The sequence below is a fragment of the Pundamilia nyererei genome, unplaced genomic scaffold, assembly GCF_000239375.1.
Source record: "Pundamilia nyererei isolate P.nyererei 1_Seehausen unplaced genomic scaffold, PunNye1.0 scaffold00169, whole genome shotgun sequence".
NCBI classification, from domain to species: domain Eukaryota; kingdom Metazoa; phylum Chordata; class Actinopteri; order Cichliformes; family Cichlidae; genus Pundamilia; species Pundamilia nyererei.
In genome coordinates, this window is record NW_005187570.1 from 574,684 (window position 1) to 590,426 (window position 15,743).

At 43.7% G+C, this 15,743-nt stretch overlaps 1 protein-coding gene across 3 annotated transcripts; it reads left to right on the forward strand.

Moving 5' to 3' along the window:
• The first annotated feature begins 50 nt into the window (after nucleotides 1–50).
• On the forward strand, nucleotides 51–13,252 carry mthfr (methylenetetrahydrofolate reductase (NAD(P)H)). 3 transcript variants are annotated; one of them, XM_005745875.1, is made up of 12 exons: nucleotides 51–474; nucleotides 1,708–1,966; nucleotides 2,823–3,061; nucleotides 4,986–5,096; nucleotides 5,170–5,363; nucleotides 5,764–6,014; nucleotides 9,889–10,023; nucleotides 10,995–11,175; nucleotides 11,523–11,705; nucleotides 11,790–11,891; nucleotides 11,972–12,091; nucleotides 12,482–13,252. In XM_005745875.1, the coding sequence occupies exons 2-12, from the start codon at nucleotides 1,722–1,724 to the stop codon at nucleotides 12,695–12,697; spliced, it is 1,977 nt and encodes a 658-aa protein (XP_005745932.1). In that variant the 5' UTR covers nucleotides 51–474; nucleotides 1,708–1,721; the 3' UTR covers nucleotides 12,698–13,252. The 3 variants fall into 3 exon arrangements, with proteins under 3 accessions (XP_005745932.1, XP_005745931.1, XP_005745930.1); XM_005745874.2 differs by lacking the exon at nucleotides 51–474 and adding an exon at nucleotides 722–1,568; XM_005745873.1 differs by lacking the exon at nucleotides 51–474 and adding an exon at nucleotides 722–1,263.
• Nucleotides 13,253–15,743: the final 2,491 nt, after the last annotated feature.

Below are 15,743 nucleotides of genomic sequence, written 5' to 3' on the forward strand. Positions count from 1 at the left end.
TCTGCTGTTACTAACACGACAGCGGGAGCCTTTTTAAAAACTCCCGCTCGGGTTTAAGAAGACACGCAGCGTCAGTTTTACGACAGAGAGGCGCAGACACGGATATTATTCGGGAGGAGAATATTACAATGAAACACACCAGGGCGATTTATAAGATTATTAACGGCAGAACCTGAAAAAAAGCACACACACATTTGTTTGTTTGTATGTGTCCAATTAAGCGCCACTTTAGCTGTCGGGTGGCTGCTGCTGCACCGTGGACAGCAGTACCAGCAACAACCAGGCCTGATAGGCTGAGCCCATCAGCCATGGAGAGGTGCAGCAGTGTGGCCGCAGTCCCAACGGCACTGTGGGGACGTTAACGTGGTAATAAAAGGAGATTCACTGATCCCAGTAAAGGGTCACAGGCCTCCCGTGTTGTATTGAAGCCCAGCAGGAGGAAGTGTGTTTCGGGTTCTTGTGGCGTCTCTGCAGGTAAGTACGTCTTTTCTCAGTACACAGCGATTATGAGCTTCTCCGTGTCTGAGCCTACATGCCACAGCTGATGATGTGACAGGACCATAAATAACACACGCGTTTAAGCACATAGGACAGAGGGCTCGGGATAGGAAATGATGTTTGGTGTGCTTCCACACAGCCCACGGTCAGGTGTCACACATTCTAGTTTATGCAGTGGGATCATTTATAATAATAATGCACCTGTCCTCTGGGTAAATCCTCCACTCCACCCGTGTCTCACTCAGTCCTTAACTGATGAGCTGGCCCTTACTGATTCTTCCTCAGCCTCTTCTCCTTAGCTGCCAGTGGAGACAACGTTAGAGATGCAAGGCTGAGATTGTTTGGACACGTGCAGAGAGGATACGTGACAGCTGCCAGGCAGGAGGGACAGAGGAAGACCTCTGAAAGTTTGGATGTAGTGAAGGAGGACATGTGGAGAGTTTGTGCGTCAGAGGAGGAGGATGGGATCAATCGAAAGGAGGCAGCAGAATCTGGAAAGATCAACATAAAGCTGATAATTACACGAAAGACCAAATCGTGTAGCAGAATTCTGATTCAGAAGAGCGCTTTGTGTTGCAGACCATTTGGAGAATGAGCACTAAGAACAGAAGGGGGCAGTATTGCAACTGTAAAGGATGCAAACTGTTGGAAAACTCCAAAGAGGAAGCAGTTTAGCGTAAAGTTCGCAGCAGCTGTAGCAGTGCTTATTTTTGTGGCTGTGGACGAATGGGAGCTCAGGGGCATAAAGGCAGCAGGACCGAGGAGGTGGTATAAACTATCTGCACATTGCACCAGTGTAAATCAGTCCAGCACGATGGCGTTAGGCGCACTCGGTTGACTCGATGTGTCGATTCTGCGTTTACGTGTGAATGCAGCCTGAGCACGTGCTGAGCCCGGACAGCTAGCTTAAGCAGCGCGTGCGCGCAAGAGCTATAACGAGCCGCTCGCGTCGCTGTTAAGCAACCGACGTTATCACAGCCGTCGGTCACCATTCAGTCAGACCATAATTAACCCGTGATGTAAAGGGTCAGAGGTAGGAGTGTGTGAGTGCCGTGCTGCCTGCTATAGTGGTAAGTCCGAAACAGCTGTTATATGCGGGATGTGGAAAAGTTTAGTGGAGAACATTTAGCTAAAGTTGTGCTTTAACACGTTTTCTCATGCAGGCAACATTAAATCTGAACACACCGCCGTATTTGTTCTTCTTCCCAGTGTAAGTTACAGTCATGGTGAACCAGGTTGAGCGAGGGGATGGCACCTGCCAGTGCAAGAGCGACTCCAGCGGGGCCAGCAACAGTGGCGGGGACAGCTCCAAGGAGAGCTCCCGGTGCTCCACGCCGGTGCTGGATGCGTACCGGTCGGACAGATTGCGGGACAAGATGCGCAGAAGGATGGAGTCCGGAGACCGCTGGTTCTCGTTGGAGTTCTTCCCTCCACGCACAGCCAGTGGGGCTGTTAACCTCATATCACGGTATGTGAACTTAAACGGGACGCATCAAGAATGAGACGTCCCTGGGTTAACAGCGACCGCTGGTGGGGCTGTTGGTGGGTGCAGATGGGAACTGAAAAGGGACAAGGAAAGGCAGGAGTGTGCTAGTAGGGCTATGTATAGCAACAGGAGAGATGATAGTGTGTGTGTGTGTAGGGGGGGGGGATCCAGTAGAAGTGACAGACTCTGGCAGTAACATATCCCAAAAAGTCATGATGGCGGTCAGTCCTGCTTTTATTTATTTATTTATTTATTTATTTAAACTCATGTTTTGGTCCACAGGCAGCATCCACTATCTCAGAATGTTTATTCTAATGCTTATAAAATTGACCGATTTCGCGATTGGGACCTTTTCACGCCTTCTTTAACTTAATCACAAAAATCCTTTTTATGAGCAAAATCAACAGAAGGTTGCAATTTGACAGCTGTTCTGTTATGAAGTATGTGATCTCTCTGATATGTATCCAGGGAACTCTAAGACACAAAACAGTGTTCTTCACTGTCTGGAGCACATCCAGTTCTTGGTAGACTAATAAACCCAACACGCAGACCAACACAGACTAATTAACAATCCACCAAAAAAGTACAAACATTGACATGAATTTTCCACAGCAGACGTCCTCAAATGTGTGACAATAAAAGCTTCATGAAACATAACACTGTACACACTATGATCTTATCTGCAAAACTGAAAACGCCTTACTGAGCCCATCTGGGAAAACGTGTCCCGGTTTGGCTCCCAGCCCTCAAGTCCAGATTGTAGTTGTTATGTATGTGTTCATCTTTACTACCTCACTCCCACCCCTGGTTTGAGTGTGCCTTTGTGTTTTTTCTACAGGTTTGACCGTATGGGCTCTGGTGGGCCCCTGTTCATCGACATTACCTGGCACCCAGCAGGCGACCCGGGTTCAGACAAGGAAACTTCATCCATGATGATTGCTAGCACAGCTGTCAACTATTGTGGCCTGGAGAGCATCCTCCACCTAACCTGCTGCAATCAAAGCAAAGAGAAAATCACTGGCTACTTGGCAAAAGCAAAGCACCTGGGCCTGAAGAATATCATGGCACTAAGAGGAGGTAATGCTGATGGTAGCCATACCAGCGCTCTTCTGTTTAACATTTACTCTCCAACAGATAAACCGGAGAGCAGCTTGGGGTTAGTATGAGCCAGGGATCAAACCATCAACCTTTCAGTCATTAGATGATCCGCTGTACTTCCTGGGCTGCAGCAGCTCAGCAGCCATAAAGGTTGATGGGGCATTGTCATCCTGTGAATGCAATAACTCGAGGATGTGGGATTTGGAGAGGCGTACCCACTGAAGGGTAGCACTGGCTGTCGAGTATTTTTATCATGTCTTCACACAGCAGCACGCCAACAACACTCGTACTCGTAAATTAAATGCATTATTAATGGAATCATCCATTTTTCTGTACAGCCTGTGATGTACTAAATCTCTCAGGATGTAACCATTTATTTAAAAGGAAAAAAAGAAAAAAAAAACTCCTAATAAACTGCAAATATAAAACCTGATGGAGACATCCTGCTGCAGCGTTTGTGCTCTGAAATATTCCAGATCATTCAGCTTCTGAGACGAGAATTAGAAACACAATGTCAGACCTACTTTTTCCTTTACTTTGGTCTTACTGCAAGCAAGAAAAATATTTGAAAATCAACAAGCAGCATGATTTCGAATGGCTTAAAAAATGTAGTAAAGACAAATGTCAGGTGACGTGAAGTTGCTCGGTGTAACAGTGGACTGTGTTCTCCACACTGGCGTGGGTTACAGTGGACTCTCCAAACACTGATTCTGTTCATCTGGACGTTTTCAGTGGGAGAAACGTTTCATCACTCATCCAGGTGACTTCTTCAGTCTCAGCTGAAGGTTTCCCCAATCTTATAAACAGTACATTTGCATAATGACTAAAACCAGCCCACTGAAGGAACAATGGGCTGTGAGGTCAGTCCCTTAATCATTATTATGCAAATTCTCATGACCATTGATCAACAGCCACTGATCAGTGGTCATGAGTACGATTCACAGAGTTGGTGAATGGCAGCTATCACAGCATTGTAAGATGGTGACAGATGTACCCTTAGACCCCCTCCTCCATTCAGAGATGGTCTTTCCCTTTTCACGTAAATGGCCTCCTTGACTCCGCCCTCAAACCAGCATTCCTCCCTGTCCAGGATGTGTTCATCCTCATCATTGAAAGAGTGTCCTCTGGCCTGTAGGTGTAAATAGACTGCAGAGTCCTGGCCTGATGGTTGCTGATCAATGCTCATGAGAATTTGCATAATTATGATTAAGGAACTGACCTCCCGGCCCATTGTTCCTTCAGTGGTGCTAGTTTCAGTTCAGGCAAATGATCATTATGTTTATAAGGTTGGAAACCTGCAGTCAGCTGAGACTGAAGAAGTCACCTGGATGAGTGACGACACGTTTCTCCCACTGAAAACGTCCAGATGAACAGAATCAACTTTTGGGATTTCTTTACCTGGATGACTGAACATCCATCAAGACATTACAATGGACTGTTAACACAGCGCCGCATGCACGAGCAGTGCTCTGCAGAGGCGGACAGTTTATGTCCTGTTTGTAATGTTCTGTGACACTTTGTTAAAATCATCGGTCACAACCATAAAAGCACTTAAATGCTGCGTTAGCAGGCATGCTACATGCAGCGAGTGATGTCACACGCTACATCTGAATCAGCTGATGGCTGAATGTCAACAATCTGATCGCTGACGGACGAGTTTTTCTTTGGCAATTAAAATCGATGCATTCCCACTGCTAATGCTTCCCAATCTGTGGAGACGTTCCTTCACCGTAACACGTCCTCGATTCAGCTGCACTTTCCCCGATTCATACAAACTAATGGATCTCCCTCTTTGTTTTAATCGGCGCTCAAAGCTCATCTAGTTTGTTGTACAAGGATGCGACCTGTCTCATCCAGCTGTGCATGTTTTTAAACCTTAGGCATGTGCCAAATATCTTCACAGACCCAATAGGAGAAGATTGGGAGGAAGAGGAGGATGGTTTCAACTATGCCATCGACCTTGTCAAACATATCCGCTCAGAGTTTGATGACTACTTTGACATCTGCGTCGCTGGTATGTTCTCACCGTCGAGGTCAGCAGGATGCAGTTTGAGTGGATTGTCGCTAATTTAAATGTGTGTGTCCAGGCTACCCCACAGGCCACCCTGAAGCAGAGAGCTATGAAGCTGATCTCAGGCACCTGAAGGAGAAAGTGGATGCTGGAGCAGACTTTGTCATCACCCAGCTGTTCTTCAGGCCCGACACTTTCCTCAAGTTCCTGGATGATTGCAGAGCCATTGGCATCACATGTCCCATCTTACCAGGAATCTTCCCCATTCAGGTAACTAAGTTCTTCTAGGAACAGGAATCCTCTTATCTTTATCTTCAAAGCAATTTTCTCCTCTTTGAAGTGATAGTGTTGTGTTCTGTTACTCTTTACACTCCCTGTGATTGTGCTTTCCTCTTTCGTCATCTGAACCATGGAGCAGTCAAAGGGGTAGCTGGTTGCAGTGATACTAAAGAGTGTTAAATGTACTCGTCATGGTCCAGATTTCCCTTTTGCCTTCCACACAGGGAAAGATGACTCGATGGAGCTAATGTTTCAGACAGACATTGTAGCATTAGCAGTCTCACAGTGACAGCAGTGCATCCTGACCACACGTAAAGCTGCTGGATAACAGTACGTTCTGTTAGAGCTGCACAGGAGTGGATCTCAACTTTCGTGTGTTCATGTTGTTCAGGGTTACCAGTCTCTGCGTCAGCTTGTCAAGCTCTCCAAGCTTGAGGTCCCAGAGGAGATCACCCAAGTCATCGAGCCTATCAAAGACAACGATGCTGCTATCCGTAATTATGGGATACAGCAAGCAGTGGAGATGTGCCGTGTGCTGCTGGACAGTGGCAAGGTGCCAGGTGTCCACTTTTACACGCTGAACCGTGAAGTTGCGACCATGGAGGTGCTTCGACAGCTGGGCCTGTGGATAGAAGACCCCAGGTCAGTCAATCAAACACCAGTGCTTTGAGCAAAACTGAGATTCAGTCGAGTTTAATAAGAAAATGTAGTTTCGTCAACCATCTCCACACAATATTAACCCCGATTCTAAGTTAGAAATATGAACATGCTGCCAAAAACCACAGAAAAAATAAATGAAAGCATATACAAGGTTGGAGCCGCATGTAGACAGAGCTGGGGCATTGCTTCAGGAATGGAACTAATAAACTGTGCGGGCCATTCAGTGTCGTACTTTCCCTTGAGTGTATCATTACACTGCAGCTCCATCTGAATCTGCACAGGTGCAGTTTCCACGTAAATGAGTTGCGAAGCAGCTCAAAATTCTCTTTTTGTGCTTCAAAGTCACCAAAGCGCCGGGTGTGCGCAGTGTGCTCAGTTTATCAGCAAAGTCCGCTGACTTGGTTCAACATTACTTGGCAACAGGGAAAGTGAGGCAGGTTGCACTGGTGCATTTGTGACAGCTTCACTTGAAATGCCTTCACCACATCATACATGTCCATGACCTGACAGATTTCCTTGCTGAGCTCAAAAACTCTATTGAGAACTTTTCCCCAACTCAGCCAACGGACCTCTGTATGATGAGGAATGTCAGCAAACTCTGAATCTATTTCCCACATAAAAGACTGAAATTGACGGTGATTTAAACTTTTAGCTCAGATAAAATTTACGGTTTGCGTTACAGTGATCATTACATGCTCCATTTTTAGGACTTTACCACACAGTCTTTCCTGGTGTGTGATGCAGTATGCTGTTAACTCGCCGATACAGTTCTCCTGCATCTTTACTCGCATCCTGACGACAACACCGGCGCTCGATCTGTTGTTTGTCCCCGGGCAGTTTCATGTCGGTTACACTTTGACATACGTTTCTGCTCAGGCTCACATTTGCCAAAATCTGCGTTTTGTCTGGACACATGACGTCGCACAGCTTCATCATGCAGCTCTTCAGAGTCGTAAATGGCCGGGCTGATTTGGCTATCTCCTCTGCTACAATAAAACTTGCTTTCACAACAGCTTCACTTTGTGATTTTACTCTGGTGCAATGTTAGATTCTTCTTTAGCTCTTCTACCTTCTGCAGTTTCTGCATTTAGGTTTTTCAGCTAATCCTGATGTTTTTTGTCATAGTGCCGTCTTAAATTAAATTCTTTAATTACAGCATATTAGCTCCACTAATAAGACACACGGGGTTACCAGCAATGTCTGTAAACATATATTCAGCCTCCCACCGGTGCTGAAAGGCTCTGCTTTCAGAATCAACTTTTCGCTTCGCCATTGTGAGTGGCTAGCTTTGTAATAACAGAAGTTTGACTTGATTGACGCAGGAATGTTCCCAGGTAGCCTAGCGTTCGGCAAGGAGGCTGCAGCGCTGCATTATGGGATCTGTAGTTTCTGTGTTATTAGCACCTCATATCACCATGCATAACACTAATAATAAATCTGTATAAAATGATTTCGGCCTGGAGTTTGACACGTGCTTGTAAGGAGTCTGGAATGATGCTGCATTTACTACTTTAAAGACTGGAAATCAAACCCTGACCATGTGGGTATAATGAGAGGATATGGCGATAGACTCCCCAAAGCACATTACTATCTTGCCTTTTCGACTCGCAGCCATACTTCACCTCTGTCAGACAGATCTTCGTCTATGCGATATGACACGTTTGGGCCTGTAATATAATAAATAAATAATAATAATATACTAAAATTAATTTTGTGTCCTGAGAGTTTCCCAAATCGAGTTGGTGTGTTGAGAATTGCCGAGACGGGGTTTGCACCGTGTAAGATGATGTCATCTGTTTAAAGTGATGATTTATGTGAGAGGCCTCCAGTCACGTAAAATGATGATTATGGCATGCTGGGTTCCTCAGTGTTCACCAATTCAATTCAGTTTTATTTATATAGCACCAAATCACAGCAACAGTCACCTCAAGGCGCTTTATATTGTAAGGTAGACCCTACAATAATACAACAGAGAAAACCCAACAATCATATGACCCCCTATGAGCAAGCACTTTGGCGACAGTGGGACGGAAAAACTCCCTTTTAACAAGAAGAAACCTCTGGCAGAACCAGGCTCAGGGAGGGGCGGGGCCATCTGCTGTGATTGGTTGGGGTGAGAGAAGGAAGACAGGATAAAGACATGCTGTGGAAGACAGACGGGGATTAATAACAGAAACGATTCAGTGCAGAGAGGACTATTAACACATAGTGTGTGAGAAAGGTGACTGGAAAGGAAACACTCAATGCATCATGGAAATCTCCGGCAGCCTACGTCTATTGCAGCATAACTAAGGGCTGGGCCAGGTGACCCTGAATCCTCCCTATCTATATGCTTTAGCAAAAAGGCAAGTTTGAAGCCTAATCTTAAAAGTAGAGATAGTGTCTGTCTCCTGAATCCAAACTGGAAACTGGTTCCACAGAAGAGGGGCCTGAAAACTGAAGGCTCTCCCTCCCATTCTACTTTTAAATACTCTAGGAACAACAAGTAGGCCTGCAGAGCGAGAGCGAAGTGCTCTAATAGGGTGATATGCTACATGGTCATTGAGATAAGATGGGGCCTGATTATTTAAGACCTTGTATGTGAGGAGCAGGATTTTGAATTCAATTCTGGATTTAACAGGAAGCCAATGAAGGGAAGCCAATACAGGAGAAATATGCTCTCTCTTTCTAGTCCCTGTCAGGACTCTTGCTGCAGCATTTTGGATTAACTGAAGGCTTTCAGGCAGTTTTTTGGACATCCTGATAATAATGAATTACAGTCGTCCAGCCTGGAAGTAATAAATGCATGAACTAGTTTTTCAGCATCACTCTGAGACAGGATATTTCTAATTTTAGAGATGTTGCGCAAATGGAAGAACGCAGTCTTACATATTTGTTTAATATGTGCATTGAAGGACATGTCCTGGTCAAAAATGACTCCAAGGTTCCTCACAGTGTTAATGTAATCCAGAGTAAGAATTTGGTTAGATACCATATTTCTAAGCTTTTCAGGGCCGAGTACAATAACCTCAATTTCTCCTGAATTAAGAAGCAGAAAGTTAGCAGCCATCCAGGTCTTTATGTCTTTAAGACATTCCTGCAGTTTAACTAATTGGTGTGTGTTATCTGGCTTCATGGACAGATAGAGCTGGGTGTCATCAGCATAGCAGTGAAAATGTATGCTATGTCTTCTGATAGTACTGCCTAAGGGAAGCATGTATAATATAAACAGAATTGGTCCTAGCACTGAACCCTGTGGAACTCCATAATTAACCTCGGTGTGTGAAGAGGACTCTCCATTTACATGAACAAATCTGAGTCTATTAGATAGATATGATACAAACCACAGCAGCGCAGTACCTGTAATACCTACCACAAGTTCTAATCGCTCTAATAGGATATTATACCAGTCATCTTGGGTGGAATTTGATTCCACAGTGAGATTTGCTCAAGTTGCAGATCTGCCGATGGTTGTATTGACTGTTCAGGAGCTCACTGATGCCTTTTTCAAAGTCTGGGAGGAGATTCCCATAAACATTACTGCCTCACACCAACTTTCGTGACACATGTTGACATGCTAACACTGTGTTGAATCAAACTGTAAGTTCTAACTCCAATTTAGGTGTAATTTTGAATCTGCTTAAAAGGTTGATTATTACATCTCCACTGACAATTTTATTATCATTACATTACAGTGTTACATGAGTAAAGTATTTCAGCTTGAATGCTTCGTTCATCAAGAACTCATGTGTGATCAAAGTAGTGACCAAAGTATTTGCTTCATTTCACTGAGCAGTGTCTTTTGTAGAGCAGGCCTTTATTTCTTTGCCTGCCCTGAGAGAGTGCTGTAGAGGCTGACAGTGTGTTTCTGTGCCAGGCGGCCTCTGCCCTGGGCAGTGAGCGCCCATCCCAAACGGAAGGTAGAAGATGTTCGACCCATCTTCTGGGCTTCCAGGCCCAAGAGCTACATCTACAGAACCCAGGACTGGGACGACTTCCCCAATGGCAGATGGTAGGGTTCATTTATCACGATGTCCTCATTGTTGCATTTCAGACATTAAATGAGGGCTGTTCTTGTTGAATGCCTCAATTTATGCAAATTATTGCATAAGTGTATGTAAGAACTTGCATACGAGTTGTGAGTCGTGCTGTTGTCCACAGGGATCATCCTTCATCTCCAGCCTTTGACTGTTAAGTGCATACTGGAGTTACATTAACAGCTGTTCTATGTGATAAGTTTTCTAATGTGTGTTCTTGTAGCTGCAGTTTTTCTTTTTTGGTAATAAACGGGCAAACACACTGATGTCCTCATGACCATTGTATTCAATGTGTGTGTTAACAAGAAAACTGCCATCACTCTGAGCTGAGTGGACCCTGGCAGACTGGCAGACGTGGGAAGTATGACGCAGGTTTTAGGCTCGCTGTTGCTCAAAAGCTCACCATCAGAAGACCCTGTTGCTTGCTTGTTTATGCATTTCTCCTTTAACCTCCTAAGACACAAACGCTTTCATAGCATGCATTTTTAATTTATCTTTGATATTTGGGCTGATTGGGACCTGATGAATGTAAAAACAAAGAGTTAACTTTTTTTTTAAACCTGATTTTGTTTCTAAGAAATGAGATCCACATATGAGGATACTTGTTTAAAATTTCAATAGAACAGAGGCAGTATAATGTCCTCGTAAGTGGATATCAGGCCCTTGTAGAGCAAAATTTAGTATTTTGGTCTAGACAACCAAAAATGTGATTCCTACATATGTGGACGCCAGGTCCTAGGAGGTTAAATATGTGACTCATTCTTCAGATGGACTGATTGTTTCCTACTCTGCTCGAGCGCTCACATTGACACTATGAAATGTGCACACGCGTTAAATTGTATTATTATTGTTTCTTGTTTGTTTTGTTTTTTTTAATCTAATCACTTTCTGGAACCTCGTTCAGCTTTTATTGAACTTTAGCTCAGAGTCTTGTTTTCGTCCTCAGGGGAAATTCCTCGTCTCCAGCTTTTGGGGAGTTGAATGACTATTACCTGTTCTACCTGAAGAGCAAATCATCTAAAGATGCACTGCTGCAAATGTGGGGTGAAGAGCTACAAAATGAGGAGAGCGTCTTTGAAGTCTTTACCTGCTACATTACAGCTCAGCCAAATCGCTGCGGACACAAGGTATCCAGGATGAACCACGGAGCTCGGTCACTCGTAGCTTTCCCAGCCTGTGGCACCACAGATTTCCTATATCTGTCCTTGGTTTAAGTATACAAAGCTGTTGTCTACTGTATGTTCCAGCTAAATTAGATAAGTCAAGTGTGAAAACTAACCTTGTGGTTGGCTGGTGTGCCATTGTTACTCTGTTTAAATGAATCCTGTCCTGAGTGCACTGGAAACACTGACACTCACTCTGAGAACAGGTTTTTGTTTTTAACCATACCCCACGTAGCCACTCGTTCTTCCACAGCAAGTCTTCTGTATATAGCAGCAGTAACAGCAGGCTAAGGCTTTCTCTTCTGCTATAGGTGATGTGTTTGCCTTGGAATGACGAGCCTCTGGCCCCAGAGACCAACCTTCTGAAGGATGAACTGGAGAAAGTGAACAGGCGAGGAGTCCTCACCATCAATTCTCAGCCCAACATCAATGGCAAACCCTCCACAGACCCCATTGTGGGCTGGGGACCTCCAGGGGGCTATGTCTTCCAGAAGGTACAAACACTAACAGTATTTTCAGTACCTTCAGATGGGATACTCAGTCTGCTATTGTTAATATGGATGTTATTCAACCGACAGGCCTATCTGGAGTTTTTCACCTCCAGTGAAAATGTGACCGCTCTTCTTAAAGTACTGAAGAAGTACGAGCCCCGTGTGAATTATCACATTGTTAATGTGAATGTAAGTTTGTTCACAAAGCATCAGTCACTCCATGGTTGTGTGTGTGTAAACATTGGTCATGGTGAACATTTTGCATTCAGGGCCGTAACCTGACCAACGCCCCTGAAATGCAACCAAATGCTGTGACTTGGGGGATCTTCGCCGGAAGGGAGATTGTTCAGCCGACTGTAGTGGACCCAGTTAGTTTCATGTACTGGAAGGTGAGACACTGTCTTCTTTCTGTCCACAGTTTGGGGAATGTTAAACCTTGTGTCGTGTTTTTAAATGACTGAAATATTCAAGGTTTAAAAGGGTAATAATAAAGTATGACTGCGTTTAATGGTAGAGTAGGAGGCGGAGCTCTGGAACCAGCTCCAAGCGGTCGCAGCAGATGGCCCCGCCCCTCCTTGCTGCTGGTACTGCTGGAGGTTTCTTCCTGTTAAAAGGGAGTTTTTATTTCCCACTGTCACTAGCTGCTCGCTCATACAGGCTTATCTGATTGTTTGTTTTCTCTGTATTTTTGTATAATCTTTAACTTTAAAGACAGAGTGCAGTGTGATGTAAAAGCTCTGGCATGTTGTGTTGACCCAGATGTTCTCATATCTTCTCAGGATGAGGCGTTTGCCTTGTGGATTGAGCAGTGGGGCAAACTCTATGAAGACGAGTCTCCTTCTCGGATGATAATTAAATATATCCATGACAATTACTTCCTCGTCAATTTGGTGGACAATGACTTCCCTCTGGAGAACTGCCTGTGGCAAGTCATCGATGACATGTTTGAGCTGCTCGACGCTCCTCCAGAGCTTCACAGTGAAGAAACTGTCTGAATAAAGTCTTTTTTTTTTTTTTAAAGAAAAAAAAGAAAAGAAAACACTAAGAACAGTTGAGTTTTTAAAAAAAAAAAATGCCATTAACGTTACAGAGTATGAATATCAAACTGTAAAGATGTTTTTATTGATTTTTCAAACCTTTGAGTGAATAGGAAACAATGATCAATGAAATTGTGCGGTCATGTTGGCTCCTGATGAGTAATGTCACTGTCGGGCAGATTAACCTGTTTTGTTTTTACGTATGTGGAGCTGATCATTTGTTCAAAGGGAAACTTGTGCTAAACAACTAAACCTCCAAACGATGACCTCAGAACATGAATTGTGAACATTTCACTTTTACTCTTACAAAGAGTTCAGATGGCCTACCTGTAAGAATGAGCATTAATGTGTTATTATAGGTGAGAACCTAGTGTAGTGATCAAATATATGTAAGATGTGTGCAAATCTTACACCTTATGATGAACTTGATGTCATGACAAGAGTCACACTTAAAGCACCTGCTGCCTTATGTACATGATTAATAATACTTATTAAATACTTTTCCTTCACTTACGTAACTTGTCCAGTAACTGTGTGGGTGGGAGGTATGGAGCTGGGCATCGACGCTGGTCTGTAGTGACAAGTGGCTTTATTAGGTGCTAGTGCTAACGTCAAGTTCAAAGTCCAGGTCATACAGTACATGACACTCCAGCAGCCAAGTGGCATGTGGGGATTTTCCACATATTGAGTAATTCAATGTGTAAATGTACATGTCACAGCTTATTGACCAGATCACCTAAATCATGTTGAGCCAAGCAGAAGACACGTATAAAGTATAGTTTGTATTTCTGCAAAAAATATTAGTAATGGAAGAAGCAATTAAAGTTTAAAATTTCTATCATTTTGCAAAATGTATTTTCCAGTGAGTTTTTTTTTTTTTATTTAAAAGTCCAGTTTAAGTTAGTTTTCTGGGTTCTTGTATCTGTATAAGCTTTTATGACATGTTAGAATGGGTGTCAGAATAATCAGCACTAGCTTGCAGTGTAGTTTCTAAATCTACGTTCCATTTTTAGTGATTACTCAAAATCTATTGCAAATATAAATGTTGACTGGTCAGTAACATACAGTGGCGGTCCTGAGCTGCCATAATCCAATGACACATCTGCTTACCTGTGTCTTTTGCTCGTTTCTCCTCCTTTTCTATTTTTTCTAAACTGAGCACCTGATGGCTTTGAACTTTTCCTGTCCATCTTCCATTGGTTTTAATTTTACACTCCATGAACAGCCATCCCCCAACTCGAGGATCACCACAACATAACCTAACACACCTACACCTTAGTTCACAGATTCACTTTGTCTAAGGTTTATTTCTGGGATTTCACACAACCCAGGATTCAAATCATGAATACATAATGGGCTTGGATTTACATCATTATGAATGAAATGTGCTCTATTTGGAAGCAGCCCCCCCCCCCTCCCCTTTCAACGGGTTGTGTGTGAGACCTTAAATCAGCAAACTAAATTATAAATTTTAAATTGTTATTGATCCCTTTACCCCGAGTCCTAAAGTGTATATTTATTTTCTTACTCTTCTTATATTTATTGTTTTCTTGCTGTAACTGGAGCCTCGTCATCCCGTCTCTCTATATACTGGACTGTATGTAGCGGAGATGACAATAAAGTTTACTTTGACTTCAGCAGCGAGCAGGCGCACCGAGCAAATTATAAGTCTGTATCATGATGTCTGGTGTTTTCGTGTTTGTTGTTTTGTTTTTTATTTTGTTTACTTTGCGAGTTGGACGCGCTGCTCCAGCCAGTCAGAGAATCCCCCGCCGCCCCGCCCTCTCCTACCTGTGCCGCAAGCAGCAGGCACCTCGCAAACGGAGGGCGCCCTTACTGCCAGCAAATGGGCGATAGAAAACCGATTGGTGCCTGTACCATTCCCAATATGTGCTGGCTGACGTCGGGGCAGCATGAGTACGAGCATTTTTTTTTTTTTTTTTTTTTGCCGATGCCCGTGATGCCGCCCCCCACCACGATGCCGCTCCGGGCAACCGCCCGTGTCGCCCGTATCAAAAACCGCTACTGCATACAGGTGACACACACTGAATGTAACGCTTTCAACAAATCCAAACAGACAAACCAACATCGCCCTTGCATGAGGATGCTGAGCATGATAGAAAAGGACAAAATAATTGGTTTTCGTTTGCCCACTTGCTGAGGAGTTGGGTAAAATGCAGACATGTACAGATACATACCCTGTGGTCATAATGAGAGATGAATGTGAATTGCACAGTCTACCCATTCCTGGTACTCCCAGTATTTCATTAACTGAACCTGTTCAACAAGTATGAGTGTTTCTAATCACCGTGTCCAGGCCCATCAAAAGAACTACAGGTCCCATCAGGTCCTACGTCTGCTGTGGTTGGCCCCCTGCCCCTAGATGCTCTAAGGACCAGCAGGGGGAGCCGTGCAGCTCCAGAGAGCTCAGCTCTGCCTTGGAGCAGCATGTGAACCATGTAATTATACACGTAATGTTATATAAATGACAGTGACTTGACTTTGGTTAACACAAAAGGCCTATATTCAGGCATTTTCACAGTTCATGTTTGAGGTCTATTTGTTCACTTATAATAAAATAAACACATTTAAATGGGCCAAATATATTATTTGAATGTCTAAATATACGATATGGGTAAGATAATGTTGCTGAAAAAGATGTTTAATGTGTTTGTGTAGATTAGTGGTCTCAGTAAATAGTTTCCTTCCCACACGCATTGATGTTTGCAGTGTTTTCTCTGACAACTGTAAAATACCTCTACAGCATGCTTGACTTTCACACTCAGTGTGTCCAACATGCTAACGTGTGTTAGCATGAGAATAGTGGTGTTTTCACTGTTATGTCTATTTTCTAAATAAAGGGAGCAATGTACTTAACATAGAGGAGAGAAACTGAAACACAAGTTTTGGTCCTGTAACGTTAGTATGGTATATTTAATGATATTATTTAAATATTTGAAAGCAGAATGGGAGGCAGAGTCTTAAGCTTTCAGCCCCCTCTTCT